Genomic DNA, 21,227 nt, shown 5'->3' with positions numbered 1-21,227 from the left:
CTACGGATTAGAGCCTGGATTCTCCTTTTTGGGGAGAGGTAACATGCTAATGGTACAGCTACCATCCAGCGCCGACTGTCCTCCGGAGCCTTCTTGCAATTAAGTTCCCTACCCAATAGGCGAGACAAGTTCTCCCGGCTTTAAAGGGAAATAATTATACGACAACTCTGCTGGTTACAGTGGTAAAAATAATGAGCTATGCCCCAGAAGTCCTAACAAAATTCACGGACGAGTAAAGCGACGCTGAAGATGCAGCCTGAACAAAGCTCTGGCATGCGGCTCTGACACTGGCTGACACGTGCCAGTTGCTGGTATTTACACTTTAATCAAAATACAACTGAAAACCAAGGGAAAAGTTCAAATGCTGGAGGATGGCAAAACTGCCGGTTTATGGGCATCTTGGTAACAGATCCCTTTGCTTGGTATATTCCCCTCTAATCTGTCAACATCTGATGCCTTGCTCTTTAGTCTGGAGCTAAGAAAAGCTATCAAAAAATACCTTCATATAGTTTAGGGCCCGTTCTGTCTGCCGTATCACTCGCTATTTTTACCGGCCGCACTGAAGCCAGACCGCAAAGGGCAAATTTGTCAACGTGGGTGGGCTTTTTTAGTGCGAAAACCAAGGGCTCGTACAGACAGTAGCAAAGACCATCTGCATACATGTCTGGAAGTTCAGGCTCTAATTTAAATCTGCTTCAAATATAGAAATTCCAGCGAAGTTAATTGTAGCTGCGTTATGGAGAGGTGACAGCAGCGAGTCCTTAGAAAGCTGGGGAAGGTTTAAATCTGCCTCAGCTCTGCTCCCTTTAGAGTTAGGCTAATACTGGGTATAAATCCTACTGGGAAATTCTGCAGGTGAGATACCGACCACACAGCAACGGCATTTCTTGAAAATAAGGATAAAGTTCTTTAGCAAAACCATCTTTTCTCCACATGTTGAGAACCGTGCAGCGCTGCCCTGCTGTATTAATTGGTCTGTACTTTTAAAAGCTTCCTAATTCTGCTCACAACCGAGAACTTAGCTTACTGTTATATTAAGAAACTGCTTCATAGTGTGGGTTGGTTATTACTGGGAAGCACTTAATTACCATAAAATGTGTAGTTAAAGTGACAATTTATTTACTCAAGGTTATGACTATAAATTGTTTTTTCTTACCTATGCATTTTGAACTGGGAAGGTAGAGGCTGGCATCCCAGGAGTTTCTTTAGGCTGAGTGGTTTCCTACAAGCAGCTTTAGGAACCGATATGGAAACAGCAGCCTGTGAACCAGTTTGCTGTCTCGGTGCCTCAGCACACATTTCTCACCTGTTGCAAGTAATGCAAGTTTTGCTTAAGACGACTGGAAACGGGTCCCTTTAATTGCATCAGAGCTCTGTAACCTGCACCGAACCAACGCCGAGCTGAAAAATAAATCCCCGTTAGTGAACACATGAAGAGATAAAGGAACCGTTGGGTCCCCTTCCCCCAGTATTTTCCATGTTTTATAACACCTCTGTCAGTATAAATTTCCATTCACTGAAGAAATTACATTTCACGAGAGCTACAATAGGATTTTAAGATAAATGACATGCGAGCACTGCAGTTTTGTACAGGCTTAAGTGATCCGAGTATCTTTATCACGTGCAGGGTATCAAAATACATGAATTTGACTTGTTACAACAGTCACACAAGAAAGATTGAGTGTCATACGAGGCTGCAACGCATAAAACCATCTTAGCTAAAATTTATTTTAGCGCGGGAGGGTTTTTTAACTGTTAAGTATAATTATTTAAAAACGGTCGGAGCTCTGCAGCTCTAATGATAACTGGAAACAGAAAAAAGCTCTTGAAAACGCTGCTTGTAAGGGCACTTCTTGCAAGCATTGCCTGCTCTTAACACTTGCTACCTTCGTTCATCGCTATTTCCGAAATTCTTGGAGGCTGACGAAGTTTTTAAGCGTCATCTTGCTAAGGCTGTAACATTATCTCCAGTGACAAGACTCACTCCTGGGCTTTTATGTTGCAAGTGGAGAAAACATTTTAGCTTTTCAGGAGGGTAAACATGTCCCTGTGAAACAATGTAAGCAAGAGGGACTGCAACCCTGGTGTTTAATAAATGAAAATTCAGGGTATCATTTATCCCCGGGCAAAAATCGCCCCGGGTCTGTCCGTCTGTCGGTTTGCTCTTTGCAGCATCGCCCGCGCCACGAAGCAGCACGCTGTCCCAGTGCAAAAGGCCAGGCTACGCCCGCCTCCCTGGGTGGCTTTAGGACAACACCCGAAGCGCCCTGGGCCCGTTTCCTCAAAAGCGATGACAGCCGCGTGATAAACGTGCTCCCAGGTCTCTGCCTGTAAAGCACAAATTCAGGTACCGTGAAACGGGGCTTTTCATAGCGCAGCAATTAAAAATAGGAGCGGCGTTTGCCAGGGAGCGTTTCAGCCTGGGCAGGGGCGCAGCCCAAGCGATGGCGACGTTAGCCACGCTGCCTGCTCCCGAGGACTCATATTTTCTTGGTATGAACTAAATGTCTCGCTTTAGCTAATCACGGGGATGCCGGTACAGTGAAACACTGGGTCATATTTTATCACCCCACGCATTTCTCCATACTTCAGCCACTTGGTAGCTGTTTAAGAACTCATTCCTCGAACGAAATATGCAGAAATATTGACCTGTTATTTGCTTTCAAATGAAATAAGCAGCCTTATAGGAAATATTGACCCATTATTTGTGTCGTCTCTTGAGGCTCCGAATGCACCCCGAGCTGCTGCAGCCCACGGCCAAGACATTTACTTCTCTGACTGCTATTCTGCGTTCCCTTTTGCACCCTGCGTGGCCTTCTCAGCAGTTTGTCCCACAAGTGTTCAGTGACAAAAATCAGTTCTCGCTGCTCCCAGATTAAAAAAACCCCAAACCCTACTTCTGGGTGCTTGTTTCTGAATAAATAGGGATCGATCCCTGACCCATCCCTTTGACATCTCCTTCTTATTTTCCATCCATGATTTGACTAGCTGGGTGACATTACCCACCTTGCTTTTTCTATGCCACAGACCTGCCCCGCAGCAGCTCTTTGTGGGCTTGTTTTTGCTGCTTTTTGCTCCAAAAAATTATTTTCTTGAGCGTTTTTTGTGGCTTTACCAATTGCAGTGCCCACCGGTGCACATGCTGGCAGTAACTTTTCCCCCAAGAGTCTTGTGTTTAAAGTCACAACCACTATATTCCTGCCGATGTGTTCCTCTACATACAGCAAACATATGAATGAGGTATGATACCATGAATGATACTATTAATCCGTTTATTGCAACTCCACCTAGGAATCCCATTCACAGTTAAGACCTTGTTACGCAAGTGCTACATATAAATAAAAAAAGTCTCTAGCTTCAAAGATGTTACAAGCTCTTATAAAAGCCCCCTGAAGTTTCCTGCGAGCTTCTTACTGTAAAAAAATATCCGTATTTCTTCTTGGGACAAAACGCTTCTCAAACTGTTAAAAGAATGATTCATATTTACTCTTATGTCCCTCCAGAGGAAAAAGCAAATGGTTTTAGGAATATTTTCAGCCTTACTCCCCACCGGACAAATTAGCGTGAGCTGACCTGCGATCCACCACCGTGCGCACGAGCTCTGCCGACGCGCAGCGTCCGCGCCGCAGCCCTTTCTCCCGATGAGTCAGGGGACCTCACAGACCCAAAGTCTTGGGAACGACCCAACTTCAGCATCTTCCCTTCCTCTTCCTTACCCTTAAGATTCCTTTGGTGCTCCGTAATGCCGTATTATTTAGTTATAATTAAAATGAATTGCGGAGAGAGTTCAATTCCTGTAACCCTGGCAATAGAGAAAACCTTATTAACCCTGAAACGGCCCCAAAATTGATACTGCTGAGGTGCCTCTGGCACCCCTGGACACTTTCCCTGAGCTATCGCTCCTGCAAGATCTTGGCATCAAGGGACTTTTTTGGGTGCCGGGGGCTCCAGGGCAGGCGGGACGTGAGCAGGGAGAACACGTCCTCAACCAGCCTGGAAGAGGAGGATTTTTCTTTTAGCAAGGACACGGTTTATTCCCAGCCCCGGGGGGCCCGCGCTGCTCCCTTTCTCCCCTGGGCAGGCGGCGGGCGCGGGGAGCTGCCGGGCGGCCACCCCCTTTCCCCGAGAGGCCGCGGTGCCTTCGCCCTGCGCCCCTCCATCCTCCTCCTCCTCTCACCCCTCGCCGCCTCCTGCCCCTACCCACGCCCCTCCCCACCGCCTCCTGCCCCTATCCATCCCCTCCCCACCGCCTCCTGCCCCTATCTATCCCCTTCCCACCGCCTCCTGCCCCTATCCATTCCCCTCCCCACCGCCTCCTGCCCCTACCCACGCCCCTCCCCACCGCCTCCTGCCCCATCCATCCCCTCCCCACCGCCTCCTGCCCCTACCCACGCCCCTCCCCACCGCCTCCTGCCCCTATCCATTCCCCTCCCCACCGCCTCCTGCCCCTATCCATCCCTTCCCACCGCCTCCTGCCCCTATCCATCCCCCCCCCGCCACCTCCTGCCCCTACCCACCCCCTCCCACCGCCTCCTGCCCCTATCCATCCCCCCCCGCCACCTCCTGCCCCTATCCACCCCCTCCCACCGCCTCCTGCCCCTATCCATCCCCCCCCCGCCACCTCCTGCCCCTACCCACCCCCTCCCACCGCCTCCTGCCCCTATCCATCCCCCCCCGCCACCTCCTGCCCCTATCCACCCCCCCCTCCTGCCCCTATCCACCCCCCCGCTCCTGCCCCTATCCATCCCCCCCTCCCCTCACCCCGGGTCTCCCCGCGGGGGCGGGCGGTGCGCGGCGCTCCGCGGGGCGCGGCCGTGACGGGCAGCGCCGCTCCCCACTCAGCGGCCGCGGAGCCCCCGCGCCGCTCCGCCCCCCTCCAGCCTCTTTGTATCAAACATCCGGGTTTCCCCCGCTGGCTCCGCTTCGGCTTCTCCCTTTTTTTAGAAGCCATTTTGGACTCGGTTCAGTTTTTTTTTTTTTTTTAATTATTAAAAAAAAAAAAAAGCAACCAACAAACCTCCCCTTCCCCCCTCCCGCTTTTTTTTTTCCGCCTTTTTTTTTTTTCCCCCCCTCCCCTCCCCTCCCCTGTACATGGCAACTCCCGACCCAGCCTCTGCTCCCGCCGCCCCCTCGCTCCGCGCCCCGCACAGCCCGCGATGCCGCGGCGCGGCCCGCCGCCGCCAGCCCCCCGCCGCCGCTCCGCGCCTCCTCCGCGGGCCCTTGCCTGCCGCTCCGCAGCCGCCCTGGATGCGGGGTCGGTAACCTTGCAAAGTTTCGCTGCCGCCGCCGCCGCCGCCGCCCCGCTCGCTGCCGGCGCTGGGAACGCGTGTGCGTTGCACGGGGAAGGGGAGCGTGTGTGTGTGTCTGTGTGTCCGTGTGTCTGGCGTGGTGGTGGTGGGGGGTGTTGCACGCCTTGCACACGGCTGCGCGTGCATTGCACGGGGCTGCGCGTGCATTGCGCGGGGAGGGAAGGGGGGGGGTGCGCGCACGCGGGCGTGTGCGTGTGCGCTCGCCCCTGCTGCTGGGGGAGCCGGAGGGGCTGGGTTGGGAGGAGGAGGAGGAGGAGGAGGAGGGGGAGTCGGTGTGTGGTGCACGCCGCGCTCCCAGCACAAAAGCCCAGGGAAAGAAACTCTTGGAAAGCTCGGAGCAAACGCCGGGGCCAGGCAGGAGCAGGTCGAACCGTCCGGGCGCTGCGGGGCTGTTCCTCTCCACTGGATACATTTTGCGACTGCGAAGGAATTAAATCCGATTTTTTTTTTCAGGATTTTTGTTTTCTTCTTTTTGCTTTTTAAGAGCGAGAGAGAGGGCAGAGCCTCGCTTCTCCCCCCTTCTTTCACTCTCTCGATCTTTTTATTTTTATTTTTCTTTCCCTTGGGGATAGAGGGGCACGCGAGGAAAAAAAAGTAAAGGAATATGATTGCTTCGTGGCTGACTTTCGCCTTGCTTTGTGGAACTTTCTGTGCAGGTAAGTGCATTTCTGCGTGTTTACCTCCCGCTCGGGCTTACGGTCGCTTCTCCAAATGCAGAATTGAATGGGCCGTGCAATTATTTGCAGCCACCCTCCAAAACAGAGCAGAGCAACCAGGGAGCCTGCAAACTGGGGAATAACCCCACCGCTGCGATCTGCTTCATTTTCTTTACTATTTTCTTTTTCTTTTTTTTTTTCTTTTCAGCCCCTCACCCCCCCCCCCCGTTTTCTCCCTGCTCGCAGGACGAGCCTTCCCGTGCTGCTTTTTGTTCCCTTCAGGCAGCCTGTGGGAATTAACGGCAATGTAAACACGGCGCGATATCGAGGAAACTTTACAAAAAAATGGGCATTTACTTCTGGGCGGGTGCTGCCGGAGTGTGTGTGTGGGGGGAGAAGCCGGGGAGGTTGCGGGGGAGGCGGGAGAAGTTGGGAGCAGCGGGAGGAGACCTGGGGGGCTGCTCCGAAATGGTGCGGAGCCGCTCAGGTAGTGGCCGTGTGTGCACCCCGCTCCTGCCGGGCTGCGGTTGTGTGAGCCGGGGAGGTGGAGGGGACCCCCCCTCCGTCCCGAAGGGGACCCCCCGGTTCTCCCTCAGCCCCCCGGGACGCCGCGGTCCCGTCGGGGTTTGCCTGTTAGCACGAAACGAGCCGTTTGGGGCTGGCTGGCGCTGCGGGGAGCTGGGAGAAAGTTGGGAAAAAGGGGGTGTGCGAGGCAGGGAGGGGGGGGTACCTGGGGGAGCATCCCCGGGAGGAGGCTTTTGTGGCGGGGGGGTGGTGGTGTTTGTTTTCTATGTTCTTCATCCCTTTTATTTGAAGGAACTGGGCTGGCCCCCAAACTTCAGCTCCGATCTGCGGGGTGCGCGTTTTGCCGAGGGACGCGGGGTGGAAGTTAGCCCAACGCCCGGGCACGGCCCGGGGAGCAGGAGCGGGCACCCGGCAGCGCGGCCGGATGGGGCGTCCGCAGGGTACCCCATGCCGTAGCCGTCGGGGGGGCGGGAGGGGTCAGACCCCCTGTCCCCCAGCACTAAAAACGCGGGCACGCTTGGAGTCCTCACGCTCCCCACTTTCCCTCTTTGTTTTTATTTTTTTTAATTGTGTGTCGTCGTCCCCCCCCTCCCCCTTCCTTTTTATTATTGCTGCATATTCCCCAGGAGAAAATGGGGCGGCAGCAATTTTGCCCCTGCCCCCCTCGCCTGGTCACCACAGCCCCCCCCAGTCCCCCCCAGGGGCCGAGCCTGCCGCCCCCCGCCCGGCACTGGGCAGTCACTTGTCACCTTCCCTCCGTTCCCCAGCCCGGGACGGGTCGAGGGCGGCTGCTTGTGGCCGAGGGCTTCCCGGGGGCAGGGTGTGGGAGGCCGCGATGCTGCAGCCGTGCCCTTTCCCCGCTCCGCGATGGGCAGCCGGGGAGTTCCCGTCGGCTTTGCCACCGCGGCTTCATTGTATTGCAAAGCGGGTGGGAGTGGGGGGGTTCCCCGCGTGCCCCCCCCTCCCCGCGCCCCGGGGAAGGGGCTGCCCGGCGGGGCCGGGGCAGGGCGCGGGGGGAGCGGGCGGCGGAGCCGGCCCCGGGGCGCTCCTGCAGCCGGGCTTCCTTTGTTCCGAGTGCCCATTAAATATGCACTGCCACCGCCTGCCTTTGGCATTATAAACAGTGCCATCGCTTAATTATTATTATTATTTTTTTTAAGTCACACCGAAAGTGTGAGGCGGGGGGGGGGGGGGAGGGGGGGGGGGAAGGCAATGAAAAGGGAGCGGGCAATAAAAATAAAAAAAATTAAAATAAATTAATTTGATGGTGAGCAAAGCCAGCTTGGGCTTTTTTATCTGATCGCTGGGACACTTGTACGCAGCTTTGTTTCCATGTGTTAGGAAGGGGGTTGTGCGGGCTTGTATTTACATAGCAGTGCTGAGGGAGAGCAGGTATTTTGGAAGAAGCAGGCGGGGGGTGTGTGTGTGTGTGTGTGTGTGTGTGTGCCATCGGGATTCGTGGTGCTCGGCGTTGCTATCATCACAACAGCTCTCTTGGCTGGAAAATTCTATTATGTGCATAAAGGAGATTAATGGTCAATGTATTTTCTTTCCATATATCTTGGAATCCTTTTATCTCGGGTGATTCAATAAAAGAGATGGCTTCCGGGTTGGGTTTTTTTTTTTTGTTGTTTTGTTTTTTTGTTTTGGGTATGGGGTTGGGGTTTTTGGGTTGGGTTGGTTTTTTAACCTGGTCCTATGGCTGTGTGCATGTAGTGGTAGAAATCGAAGTTGGAGGAAAAAAAAAAAAGCAATTGCTTAAAAAAAAAAAAAAATTAACCCTGAAAGCTTCTTAAATGTATCATGTTATGAAAAGGATAATCTGATAGGGCATACCTACGCTGACTTTTTCTCCCCCCATGAAAATACAATAAAGAAACCCCCCCAAATGAATATAATTCTGTTTATTTGGAAAGCTCCTCTTGGATCATTAAATCAGTGAATTAGCAATTCTGTAAATCCCTCCCTCTCTTTTAAAGCCTTTTTTTGCCTTTCTTGTGATATTTATGAGTATTTATCAACGTGATCTTTATTGTCCAGTTTTTCCTAAAGCTGTTCAGTCAAAAAAAAAAAAAAAAAAAGAGGAAAACAACCTCAAATACCCAAAGTTGCGATGTGTTGCTGGGATTCGTAGCGCTGGGCTTTGCTTGAAGTATGTCTTTTGTGTATGTACACGTTAGGACTGTGCGAAAGTGGTGGGCTTTTCGAAAATCGCTTGACCTCCATTGTTGATGCTTCTCATCGCTACCTTGGCTGGCTGTAACAAAGCAAGCACGGGCTGCTATTCTTTTTTAAAAAAAAAAATAAAAAATCTGTTATGCTTAATATTTGGAATACTGAGGATTCATTGAGGAAAACATTATGTTCATTTTTAGCCCTTTGTTTGCAAATTTTCTGCAGCCCAAATGTTCAGAAATCATGTTTTAATCTATGAGCTTTAGAAAATACAGAAGGTGTAAAAGGATTTGTCTTGCAGAATGCATTGCTAACACATTTTCCCGAGCCATTACATTACTTTTATTTTGGTGCAAGTTTAAGTAGTGCCATGCAGCAATGAACTGTGCTGCAAATGGATCTGGTCTCCTCTTTCACTGTCTTGTATTTATCCTCTTGTGCTTGAGAAAGGGAATAAAACCGGCTTCATTAGCTTGCTAATTAAACACAATGAAGTGCATGGCCCAAGGTTAATGGCAGTGGCCTTTAAAAACACAAAACTCTTGAACAGGTGTTCGGGATATATATTTTTTTTAATCTGTCATCAAATCTAGATAATTATACCACTGAGATAACCATTGTCACAGTTCTGTGGAGAAGAAAATGCTATGTTAGGGATGCGAGTGTGCAGTGTATTATTTTTAGTGGCATTATTTATAAACACCTCTCCAGGTCCTGCACAGCCTGTGGCTTAACACCCCCCCCCCCCCCCCCCCCCCCAGCACCTTCTGCACCTTCCCTTTGGTGCAGGTTTTTGTGGATCAGGCAGGGTTAAAAATTCAGTATCCCTGGACCGGAGTGAGAGTCTAACCTGAGCCTGGGTAGTTAGCTAAAGTATTTACGCGCTGAAATTTCTGCTATTTCTTGTGTCTTTGAGCAGCCCATCCAGGCTGTAACGCTCCTGCTCGCTTGATGAGATAGTAAGAAACAGCCAATTAAAGCGGAGGTCTCCTACTCCCTGCGTTCGAGCTGTCACCAGCCTCCTGTCCACTCTGGTCTCCATCAGCTAAAATACGCTTGTCAGGATTTTTTTTGTGCTTTACGTGACGCAACAGTTGTAGACCTCCCCTGTTGCCACTGAATAGACGGTAGAGAAGAAAGAAACAGGCCAGCCCCACTTTTTTTCCTTCCCTTTTTTTTTTTTTTTTGGTTGTTTTTGTTCTCTTCCCTCCCACCATTTTCCCCCCTTCCCCACCATGCACACACTCCTTGCTTTGCAGATCAACCTAGAGGGGTTTCCTGGTTTCATCAGTTCTGGCAAGCAGGACACAGGTTCAGATGGAAGAGGAGCAGCTTTTGGAGCGTTGGTAATGGGATTGCCGTTCGGACCAGCCCAGGAACCCCGTTGCTGTGATTTGCATCGTGCCTGTCCACGGGTGGGTTCCTCTGCAGAAGTGTTGCAGGTGTAAGAGGAACCAAGGGTTGTTTTATCTTAATTTATCAAGAGCGAAGGAAGTGGATGGAAGAGATGGTTTGAGGCTGGGTACCCAGCAGAGGTGTGCTTTGTCCACATGGTGCCTGTTTCTGGAAAGCTAGGACAGCTATAAAATAAAAAGAAATCAAAGTTGCTTCACTTTTGGCCTTGTAGTGAGAGGTGTTATGGCTCTCACGTTTCAGGGCCTACTTTTAGGAGCATTTCTAGAATTTAATGTTAATAGTAGTTGACTGCATGGAGCTGCACTGGAGTAGTCAGAATTAAATGGGATTTTAGTAGCACTGCATCTTTCAAGCCCCGTAAAAAGATAACACCGTTCTACCAAACACACCCAGGATGCTTATTTCGAGCTTAATGTAGTAGCTGTAGTCTAAAAGTTGGGGAAGCGGCTTGCTTCTGGCTGCGCGTGGCCAAGGCAAGGTGATTTGCTGGGTGCCCCTTCTCCAGGGAGTACCGCACCCGGTGCCGGGGGCATGGCATCTCCTTACGGTGCCTTCCGTCCCTCGTCTGGAAATCCGTGTATCCGACCCCGTCAGCTGGCACTGAAGAAGTGTTGCTGTGATTTGGGAAGGCAGGGTTGAGTTCACCTGAACGTGGTGAACTCAGCTCTGGAGTACCACTGAACCTGGTTGAGTTCAGTGGTAATCTAGACCCAAGTGAAAGCCCTGATGGGGTCTTACCCTTGGCTTCAGAGATGGAAGAGCTGCTTATGCGCTGAGGAAGCCTTGCGAAGGCAGCTCTTGCGAAGTCGGGGTTGGTGGGTACCTGCTTCAGAGCTGGCTTTCTCTTGCTGTTGGACTGAAGGAGCGGTGTCAATAAGGCGGCAGCGCTTTCCAGGTTCCTTGGTCAGCCGCGGGCTGCGACGCGGGCAGCGTGGTGCCATGCCTTGGCACTACCGCAGTACCCCAGCTCGGCTCCCGCGCTCTCGCTGTAACAAAACATTGTGGGAAGTTGGGAAATGGGAACCGCAGAGCGTAATCTCTGCTTTAAAGAGGTGTTGTCTTTCCCTTTTATCCCTCCTTGGCCTTTGATTTTAAAACTAGCAGGGGGGTGTGATTTTCTTGCCTGGCCAATAGCGCTGCCTGGATCTGAATTATTCAGTGTAGCACTTGGCATTCTGCACCCTGTTCCCACTTAAGCTCTTTTTCGCCTGTTCCTTCATGTGGAGATTTTCACATCAGTGAAATTGGATGTGTTTAAGAGAGGTGTTTGTGGCCGCAGCATTCACCAGTATAAGCTCTCCTCTCCCCTGCCTTTCCCCTCCATTAACCATTGAGGATCAACCAATGTCTAATCTCTTCTCTTCATTAGGACTTCATTCTGAAATAATTTTGTATCTCTTTAGTCATTTGTTCCTTTAAGGTATATTAAAAAAATATACATCACTTCCCCCACCCCCCCAAATCTTCCTTGTAAGTTTTCCTGGAGCCACTGAAGTCAGAGGGGCAGAGAAGTAAATTAAAGATGAAACACTCTGCCTGCATTCTGCAGACCCAGCACATTTTATGCTTAGATTTGAATATAACTGTTGGTCCTTTTCACCAATTTCATGTTCTTTTCTCTCTGTCATCTTCTGCCTTTACTACAGTATAGCTCCAATTCAAACTAAAAGTTAAGAGCAGCAATTGTCAGTGTACACTGTACGATAATAATATGCTTCCCTCCAGCACACAAGTGCCTCTTATTTTGCCAGTATTTGAGTCTTGTCGCTCTGATTATGTTATTGCATGTGGCACTGGTCCGTCATGCTACTTAAGAAAAAAATGTTACTGATGTCTAGGTGCTTTTGGAACAACACGGCTCCTCTTTTGCAAAGTGCTGTTTGTGTAGAGAGAAGGTCCCTGCCCCAAAAACACTGAGCAGAGGGGCCAAGCACCAGAAAATGTTACTATCTGCAAGTGCTCCCTGCTGCGTCGCGAAGCGGCTCACCCAAGGTCACACCAAATATTTCGTACCTATACTGAAAAAATAAGCTGCGTGAGGAAGTGTTTATGTATCGGGTAAAATCAGGCTTTAACCTGGTAGCGTGCTCTGGCCACCTTATGTGATTTGGTTTCTTTTGGTGACTTTGTTGGAGGTGGTTGGTGTGTTTTTGCTCTTGGAGAAGATTCTTTCCTCTTCGGTTGGGTTGTCCGCAAGCAGGGACTGACTCATGCATACAGGTTTGTAAATTTAAATATAAAAGAAACACAGCGGAAGGAGCGAGCCTGTTTGTGCTCGGCTGGAGGAAGATGCGAATTACCCGTTTTTCATTAATAATTCTGCGGTTTCCAGCTTGGTGTGCCATTTCATCGCAGATTGGGTTTCGGATCTTAGGGGAGCTCTGCGGCAGGAGGCTGCTCGGAGGAGGACGCGGGGCTGGGTGCGGGCAGGGCTGCCTGGCAGGCGCTGGGCAGGAGGCAGCCTGCACCTGAAGCACCATTTTTTGGGCTGACTGATGGGTTTGGGAAGCAGGGGTGTATTAAAGAGCTGAAATGAGCCTGTTAAAATGTTTGCACAGGAGCTGTTAGAAGTAAAGCTTGTATCCGTGGATGTTTGCATCCTATTCCTACAGTGCATAATTTATGGGACGTAACGAAAGTTTACGAGGTATTCCCGCCTCTTCTGTGGCGGGAGTGACTTCTCTCAGACCTTGGGAGTCGGTGGCAGTGCAAGAGTGTTGCTCCCCATCCTCTTGGGTCTGTGGCTGGTGCTCTGACCACCCGATCATCCTTTTTTGTCCAGCTGGGATTAAATTTGCTGAGAAAAATGGAATGTTCTGTTAAGTTTATGAAACTGGAGGTATCATTTTGTTTTCCTTCTCCTGTCTCAGTCTCATGCTAATAGATCCATAGATGAGTTCCTCCTCTTTATTTAAAGAGAATAAAGCGTGTTCACGGAAAGATGCAGGGCTTTACAGTCTGAGCTACATTAGTTTTCCATCTAAGTGGATACTCGTGCAAATTAAGACTTGGATTTTGAACTCAACTCTTCATGTCTAATATCTACCCTTGTGTGACGAGGGAAGAAGAAAAAGGGGCTCACAGGAGCAGAGGGAGTGCGTTAATCCTCCTCCAGTAAAACTGGAAACTGCTGTCACTTTTATAGAGAAAGAAACAAAAACTAGGAGAGATGAGCGGTTCTCTGGCACTTTCCACACCAATACAAAATCCCAGGCCTGTGCTGAACGATCCCGAAACCACAGTGGCAAAGGCTGTAATTTTAAAAAGTCCACGGTAGCTGGCACTGCCCTGTAGCGTCTTAGGTGCTGTGAGTGTCTCTACCTTTTCTTATTTAAAGCTTTTCCCATTATAGAACTTGTTTTCTAACTGGTAGCAGAAGTTTAAATTTTCTATGTGGTGCCTGTAGTGCTAATGTAATGCTTCTTCCTAATTTATTGCTCCAAGGTGTGAGATTATAAGCCTTTGAGTGGATGAGAGGGATAAAGTTAGCTCCATTTGTGCCTGATCTATCAAATAGTCAATCTAAGTGGCTAACCTTTCTTTCCTCCAACATTATCTATTTAAAATGCCTTGTGTAATGTGTGCAACTTTTAAAATTTGGCTTTTAGGAATATTTTGCTTATACATAATTCACCTCTGCAGACAGTTTTGAATTCCTGGGGAGGGAGGAAGGCAACTGTAGATCTGAAGTGAAGAAATGTTCAATCAAGCTCTGTCTCCTTTTTGTGACTTTTTAAGAGCATTTTATAAAATGAGGGTATTTTAGCCTTTTTAAGCCTTTTTAGCGCTATTCTCATGTTTTGCAGTCTCCAGCTTGCTTCTGCGGACTGGTGGCTGTTGCTGCAGTTTGGCTGAGCTGTCTGTAATCTCCCCTCTCCAGTGGCTCTATTTGCCATCGAGACTTTCTTTTTTTGGGAAACGAGGGCATGTAAGCTTCGCGCAGTTGATGCCCAGGCCCTTCTCCGAGGCAGCAAGCTGAGCTTTACACTATTAAAGTTGTAAGGAGAGTATGGTACCGGTCTTGGAAGAGCTTGTGAGCTTTGTAGGCGCTCAAGCGCTAGGAGGCATTTGCTTTGTTTGAGACCCGTACGCTACCGCCTGGATTTGCAGAAGTCCCCGTACTCAGCAGAGGGAAACTATGGTTGACTTGAGACGTGGCGGCTCAGCAAAGCGCAGATTTGCAGTTACCTCGGTGGTAGCCCTGTCCTGGCAAGTTCACTCTTGGGACAACTGAGCCATGGCAATGCAACCTGTGGGCGCGCGGCTCACTTGTTTCTCCAAGTCTTTATTTTTCTTTCCTCAGTATGACAACGGAAACACAGCGGGCTTTTGTATTCCTGCTTTAGTTCCTGAGAGTAATTAATGGGTTAAGAATGCTAATTCCCTTATATATGTGCAGGCTGAGAAATTCAGTTGTCCTTGGGTTTTCGTGGTGGGAGTATCCAGTTACAGCTCGGCGGCTGTTGGGTAGCTCTCGGGTGCAGGAAAGTTTGAACTCGGAATCCCTTGCTTTCACATGTAGCCACAACTTACCAGGCACTTTTATTTTTATAGGAAAGTCTCTGCTAAAGCACATTCTTACACCTGGGGCAAGGCATTTTCCCAAATACCTATTCCAGTTGCACCGGATAACGCTCACCTGCTTGGCTCCTAAGAAGCGAGTTTGGGGTGGTGGCAGTAGGCACCGTCGCTGACATACCTGAAGCAGTTCCCTGCTGTGAAATTCCCGTTGAAGTAAGGTGCCTGGGATGCACAGGAGGTAAAGCTTAGCACAACCCGAAGGGGAAGAGGAGGTCGGTGCATTTGATGCTTGGCGCTGCCTTGCTGGGATGTCGGCTCTGGCTGCGTGCAGGCTGGTGTGGTGTTGAGTCCCCGACTCCGGTGATGATACCGGAGCCGTAGCATCTCTGGCTGAAATGCTGCGTGTGGACCCTTGGGTGGGGATGCTCTCAGATGGTGTGCCCTGCCACAGAGCTGCCTCATCCACGCTCCCTTGGCTTCCTTCAAAATATTCCAGATACATACTTTTTTTTAAAAAAACAAACAAAAAACCCCCAAAACCCACCACCAACAAAAAACCCCTAATGGAGATGAACATTTTTATCTGATCACTGTTGTTTTACTGCCTCGCTGTTACAACAGACCTTAGTCCCTTCCTCAGGCTCCTGGAGCATCTTTTTAAAGTGAAAGCATGAAGCAGGCACCTGCAGGAAGGGCAGGCTCGGCACGCTTAGTTATAGCAAGAAATTACCGTGTAGATTTTAATCACCTTTTAGTGTCTTGGAAGCAACACGGTGGCCCTTCGTTCTTGATTTCCAGGCTTCTTTGCGCAGGCGATAAAGAAAAGCGATAAAGAAAAGCAAAGCCTGATGGAGCATTTCTGATGAGCACGCTCGCTGTTGCTGGGCACTTCCCCTCGTGGGTGCAGCTTGGTGGCACAAAGCTCATTCAGCCTGAATTTTGAAGGTGATGGATGCAAAAAAAAAAAAAAAAAAAAGAAGAAACAAAAAAACCCACCCACTGAATATACTGTCCCTGCAAGTGTGTGTCCCTGTGACTGTCGCCTGGCTGAAGCCCTGGCAATGTGCCTGTTTGCATCAGCAGGGAGTTTGGCCCGATGCATCCGTTCCTAGGGGGGTATTTTAACATTTATATTGTACCTGAGATAACTGGGGAAGTCTTTTACAGATAATTTTTATGGCTATAGATAATTCTCTGTAGATAGCTTCTGCTGGCGTCTAATGGGACAGAGTTAGTGCTGCTAAAAGCAAACATGAGAAACCTTTTTTTTTTTTTTTTATTGGTAATAGAATTTCCTTTCCCAGGCAATCCTGTACAGATTGGCTATTTATTATGTAAATAACAGCTAAAAGAAGCCCTTCCAAGGTAACTGTAAGCCCCAAAGGTAAATGAGATCACTCCTACCCTGTTTGAGATGCAAGTGTATCTGGCTGTGTAACTGTGTCTATAGGCTCCTTCTCAATGCAATCGCTGATGAAAGGAGAAACCCCGAGCGAGGGACGCGCCGTTCTTGCAGCCTGCGCTCGAGAAGCGCTCCGTTGATGTCCCCGACGCTTTTTGTGCATGGAAATGATTTCGAAGCAGCTAACGCGCAAAACTTTGAAGTGCGGTACGACGAGATAAAGTCGGCTAAAAATAGGTCTGAATATGAAAGCCAGGCGAAAACTCGGAGAGGGGGGAGCTGAGGGTCGTTTTACAGGCATTGTTGATAGAGTTTCAGGGTCCCGAGAAGGGAAGATGAATGTCTTTCTGTTATAGTAACAGCTGCTCTCTGTCCATTGGGATCTAGTGTTTGCCCATCCAACTCATAATAATTAAACAAAAGAGTTATTTCATAGCAGCCTTGGTGGAGGATTTATGTTGGAATTTTATCTTTCTCCATTTAGACTTTTCTTTGTCTATTAAAGAAAAATACGAAGTTAACCTCTCACCTGGACTGGGTCTTGCCTCTTGTCAAATCCAGCTAATTACTACTGGGAGGAAGCTAGCTGTTAACTGGGCATTCAGAGTTATGTTTAAAAAAAAAATAAATCTCCAAGTTTCACTAATGCACTTGTCCTTAAAGAGCTCTTCAGGGTTTTTGTGTCCTGAATCCCTGAGCGGTTGGGTGACTGCAGGTTGTTAGTAGCTCCCTAGTATGGCCATGTCGTGCGACATGCGGATTTCCTTTCGTCTTTTGTTTTATTTTTTAGGTCGTGTCCCTCCCCCTCGTTTTGAGAGCTAACAGCTAGTGTTGAACAAGCAAACAGCCCCAAAGGAGTCCCAGATGCAAAGCGTAGCAGCATTTTGGGAATGGATCTACATTGTGGGACTTTATTCCGATGTAGTTAACTCTGCAAAGTCCCCTGGTATGGGTCGGTCTTAGAGGAGTCACAGCCGGCCGGAGCAAGACAAAGCTTAGTTGCTCGGTACCTTCTTGTGTGTTCAGCCACAACTTCTAAGACAATTTGGGGTGACATCTGTACTCCAGAATAAAACGCTCCCTGGCCAAGTGGCATGGCATGGCACGGCACGACTGGTGCCATGGACTTCATTTCTCCTCCCGCCCAAGCAGGATGGCCGCATTCAAGCCCTGTCCTTGTCCTGTCCCGTCCCCTGGGCGCGGGCTGGGAGAGGCACCAGCCAGAGCTGTGTCACTCGTTCCTCCTCTTTGCAAATCTCTCCTACCATTTTCTGTCGTCTGCCGCTGTTCCCGCAGAGAGTTTCCAGAAGATTGCACCTAGAAATAGCTGGTTTGTAACTTTTTTTTCATCATGGTGGCACAGCTTTTTTTAAAATACGCTGAAGCTACCGTTCCTTGAAGATCATGGGCTTGAATTTATCCAGTGCTGAAGCACCACAAGAAGCTACCTGATGCCCAGGGCTCCCGTCGCAGGATCCTTTCCCAGGTCTTAATGGGATACATGCCTCTGTGTAGCTGCCTTGTGACCCCTGTCTATTAATTTAATACCATTTACCCTTCTCTGAAGGAGAATAGGCCTAGTTGGATGGTAAGGTTAAAACCTGAGCTGCGCTATGTTTATATTAATAATTTCCACTGGTGAAATACGGATCTGAGACTTTCCTCATTCATTTAAACCTCATATTTAATAGGCAGTAGTGGAAATGTACCATGTACATGATTATTGCAGTGACCTGATTTCACATGCATTTCTGATCTAACGTCTGTTTAAAAAAAAAAAAAAAAGAATTATATATAAAATTGATTTTGGGAGCCCTGGGAAGGAGAAGGAAACCATTTATTTCAACCCCCAAATTCCTCTGAGCTGTAGAAACATTGTCAAAGTAATTGTAGCCTTTTCAATTTTTTCTGTGTAGATTTCTTTCTGTGTAGTCTCAGAAAAACTGTGCTCTGTTGATGGATGTCACTGTTTTTTTACTCGTGACAAATATCTCCCAAGGTATTGTTTGAGTGATGTAAAATTGGTTCATGTGTAAAATTCTAGCTTTTCATGAATACTTTATCATGGATATGTGTATGCTAGCTTCTTCTGGATTAAGGTGTTATACCTTTAGTGGTTTGCAGGATATCATCTTAATCATTTTTGCTGTAATTTAATCATCTTAATTAAAACTGCATTGAATTGTGGAAAGTAATTTGGGTCTGGAGAGCAGTGGGTTTTGTATTTGTATTTTTTTTTTTTTTTGGTCTTGTTAGAAGATGGTAATGGTCTTGGCAAGATTCTGCAAAAAATTAGCACAGTGTACAAAAACTCATGTTGCCAAGTTAGTACAGTATTTCTCCAGCTAATTGTGGCCTTGAAGGATATAATATAAAAGGTCATCTTTGTTAGTGAACTGCAGGCTTCTCCTGCGAGACAGAAATCCATGTCCTTATCAAGGATGAAATCTTGGCTGCTTGGTTACACAATTGAGCTTTGCTATAATTTGGACATCATTAGGCTCTTTATTAAAGCAGCAGAACACTCTAATCAATCTTGGTGCTTTGCTTTCTTAAACGTACTTCTGTATGCAAATTTGTGTTACGGCTTCCTTTTCTTTTCCTCCTCCACAAACCCCACGAAGGGGAAGGGTCTGAAGATGAGGTGGGATGAAAAGTTGCTGGTTTCCCCTTTTCGGGGTGTTCTTTGCCCAGAAAGTTCCCATTTGTGACAGTGGTTTTGAGAGCTGGGATGTTCAGCCTCCTCTTCTCATCTTCTTGTGTTGAGAAAAACCAGGAGGAGACCATTCTGGAAAGAGCAACCACTTGCTTTGGTTTATGATGTTAAACTCCAAAAAAACCCACCAAAATTACACAGAACTTCATGAAACCAAAATTTAATTTAAAAAGTGGTTGGCATCACTTTTCTCTTTCTTTAAATCCAAACAAAAGGGTTTAATTTTATTTTTCTGGGGGGGGGGGAACCCAACCCAAAACAGAACTCTTCCTGTGGCACGTGGTCATGGGGCAGAATTGTGGGGGAAAGTAATGGGGGTTTGTGCTTTTGCCCCTTTTTTGTGTTCTGGGTCTTGTTTTCATTAGGCTGTTAGCACTCCCAGGGACGTATTTTTGTGGCTCTGACTTCTGCATCGTAAAATGTAGCCAGCGCTTACCATCTCTTTGATTGCTGTTTCTTTAACTGGCAGATATTTTTCTAGTTGGATAGACAAACGGATCTTTCCCACTTACTAGGCAGTTAGATCTGATTTTGCACAGCTATAGAAGTTAGACCCATGCTTTGGCAGAGCTTCATTTGCAAGGTTTTGGAGACTCTAAATTTTGGTGCCTTCCATCAGCTATATTTGGGTGGATGATGTGCTGGAAGTGTCTGTGTCCTTGAGACACTCACTGGTGTTAGAAACGCTTGCAGAGGCAGGAACAGCAGTATCGGATCATCTCTGTAAAGGACTGTCTTCTGCAATATCCTTGCCAACTTCACTTTCATACATCTTGAAGATAATAATCAGAGTTCCACCCTGGTGGGACGTGGAAGCGCTGTTATTCACACACACAGATGAAGACCGGAGCAGAGAGACGTGCTCTACAGGAGCGATGCTCGGACCCTTGGTGGTGTCTGGGCAAGTTGAAGTCTGTGGTCCCTGATCCTCAAAGACAGGGGTTTGTATGTGGACCTCTAGATCATCTCAACGTTCCCACACTGGGAGGTAGATACCCACAGTTGTTATTATTTTAATAACGTACCGTATAGATGGCTTCACCTCAAGCACAGATGCTGTGACAAATGCCTAGTTTTGTAGTTGGTTGGTGTGTGTGCTGTGACTCTGCTCAGAGTAACATGTTACGCCTTGAAAAATAATTAAAAACTGGAAAAGAGACTGTGTTGTGCTTGCAGATGAAGAAAGCTCTGTCCAGGGACTTTTAGCATCCAGCAACTTCTTTTCAGGAATCCTGCTTTTCCTTGAATCCGCTTACCAAGGGCTCTGGACCTCGTGGTGGTACCACCGTTAGTGGCTCCTTGCTGCGTGGATGAATGCCGAAGTGCTCAATGGCATTTGAAATGGGTTGTGCACCACTTCATTTACAACCCCCTGGGTGGTACTTCCCCAGTTTCTGCCTAACAGATACATGTGCTCTTCAGGAACTCTCCCCAGGTTTTGCTGGTTTGCGCAAAAATTTGCTCTTTGAGCAATTACGAGAACCGAACGTTTCTGCTCTGAAGGGGTGAGCTTTCTTGAGCTGCAAGTTTTTAACGAAAGCTTTAGGTTATGAATGTGTCATCATCTCATTACTGTTCCCTACCACTTGGCGTCCTGTTGGTCTAGGCTAGTTTAACTGTCTCCAGCCTAAATTGAGTGCTGCTTTCAGTATTTATAAACTCTACAACTGTTAAAACAAACCAAGCCTCCGATTGCAGCAATGGCAGTGGGGTTGAAGACAAGGAGTTGTCTCTAAGGAATATAGTCTATTATATGTTGGGTATAAATCAACCTCTGACTTGTGGGCGTTGGGAGGAAAATTTCCTTGGGGACTTGTAATCCAGAATCAGCCTCCTATAAATCTGTTTGGATCTTCTCCTGAAGCATGTGGCGGTACTGGAGAGCTGATTATGGATGTAGACCATGGACCTGGGAGTGTGAAATACTACTGCTCCTTCCCTTCCATCACCACGCTGGATGGACAGGTCCGAGGAGCAGATTATTTTCAGTATGTTAGAAGTGATGAATTCATTGTCCTGTTCTCTCCCTCCCTCCCAGTAAAACCTGCAGACTTGGCTTTAGATATTGGGAATTGAAAGCAAACAACAACAAATATAACTGGGTTGGTTTTATTTGCTTTCTGGGGTTTCAAGTGCGAGAACGTGCGTTGGTTGCATTTTTGTGCTTTTTATATTTCTTTTCCTGTTGCTTGAGGGCTGGAAAATATTTTTCTTTAAATGGAAAGTGATGTTTTACATCTCTAAATGTCTCTGAGAGATGAGTTTGTAGCAGGCAAAAATCCAGCTCTTTGCTGGGTAGCGAGAAATCCTGGGAAGGAAGAACAGGGCAGGAAGTGATGCCACCATATCTGCAGGGACAGGTTGGCTCACGCCAGCTGGACATGACAGCGTGTGAAGTTTGTTATTGCATGCTGTATTCAAACAAAGGGTTTTTTGTGTTTTTGTGGTGCAGCCTAGTTGCTAGCAGCAATCTTAGTGCTGCAGGTTAAGGTACCGCTCAAAGCACG

General features: G+C 48.3%; 1 protein-coding gene across 3 annotated transcripts in view; it reads left to right on the top strand.

The window, feature by feature from the left end:
- The first annotated feature begins 5,099 nt into the window (after positions 1-5,099).
- ACVR2B (activin A receptor type 2B) overlaps positions 5,100-21,227 on the top strand; it is a 108,886-nt gene continuing 92,758 nt past the window's right edge. Inside the window, exons 1-2 of one of the 3 annotated variants that reach the window (XM_075492330.1) lie at positions 5,100-5,254; positions 5,882-5,965. In XM_075492330.1, the coding sequence (XP_075348445.1) occupies positions 5,914-5,965 (52 nt within the window). In that variant the 5' untranslated portion in view covers positions 5,100-5,254; positions 5,882-5,913. Of the gene's footprint in view, positions 5,329-5,762; positions 5,966-21,227 lie in introns of all 3 variants that reach the window. The other 2 variants (XM_075492329.1, XM_075492331.1) reach the window with 2 other exon arrangements.

The sequence above is a fragment of the Mycteria americana genome, chromosome 2, assembly GCF_035582795.1.
Source record: "Mycteria americana isolate JAX WOST 10 ecotype Jacksonville Zoo and Gardens chromosome 2, USCA_MyAme_1.0, whole genome shotgun sequence".
NCBI classification, from domain to species: Eukaryota; Metazoa; Chordata; class Aves; order Ciconiiformes; family Ciconiidae; genus Mycteria; species Mycteria americana.
The sequence above is the reverse complement of the archived record's forward strand: the minus strand, read 5'-3'. Positions and strand labels throughout refer to the sequence as shown.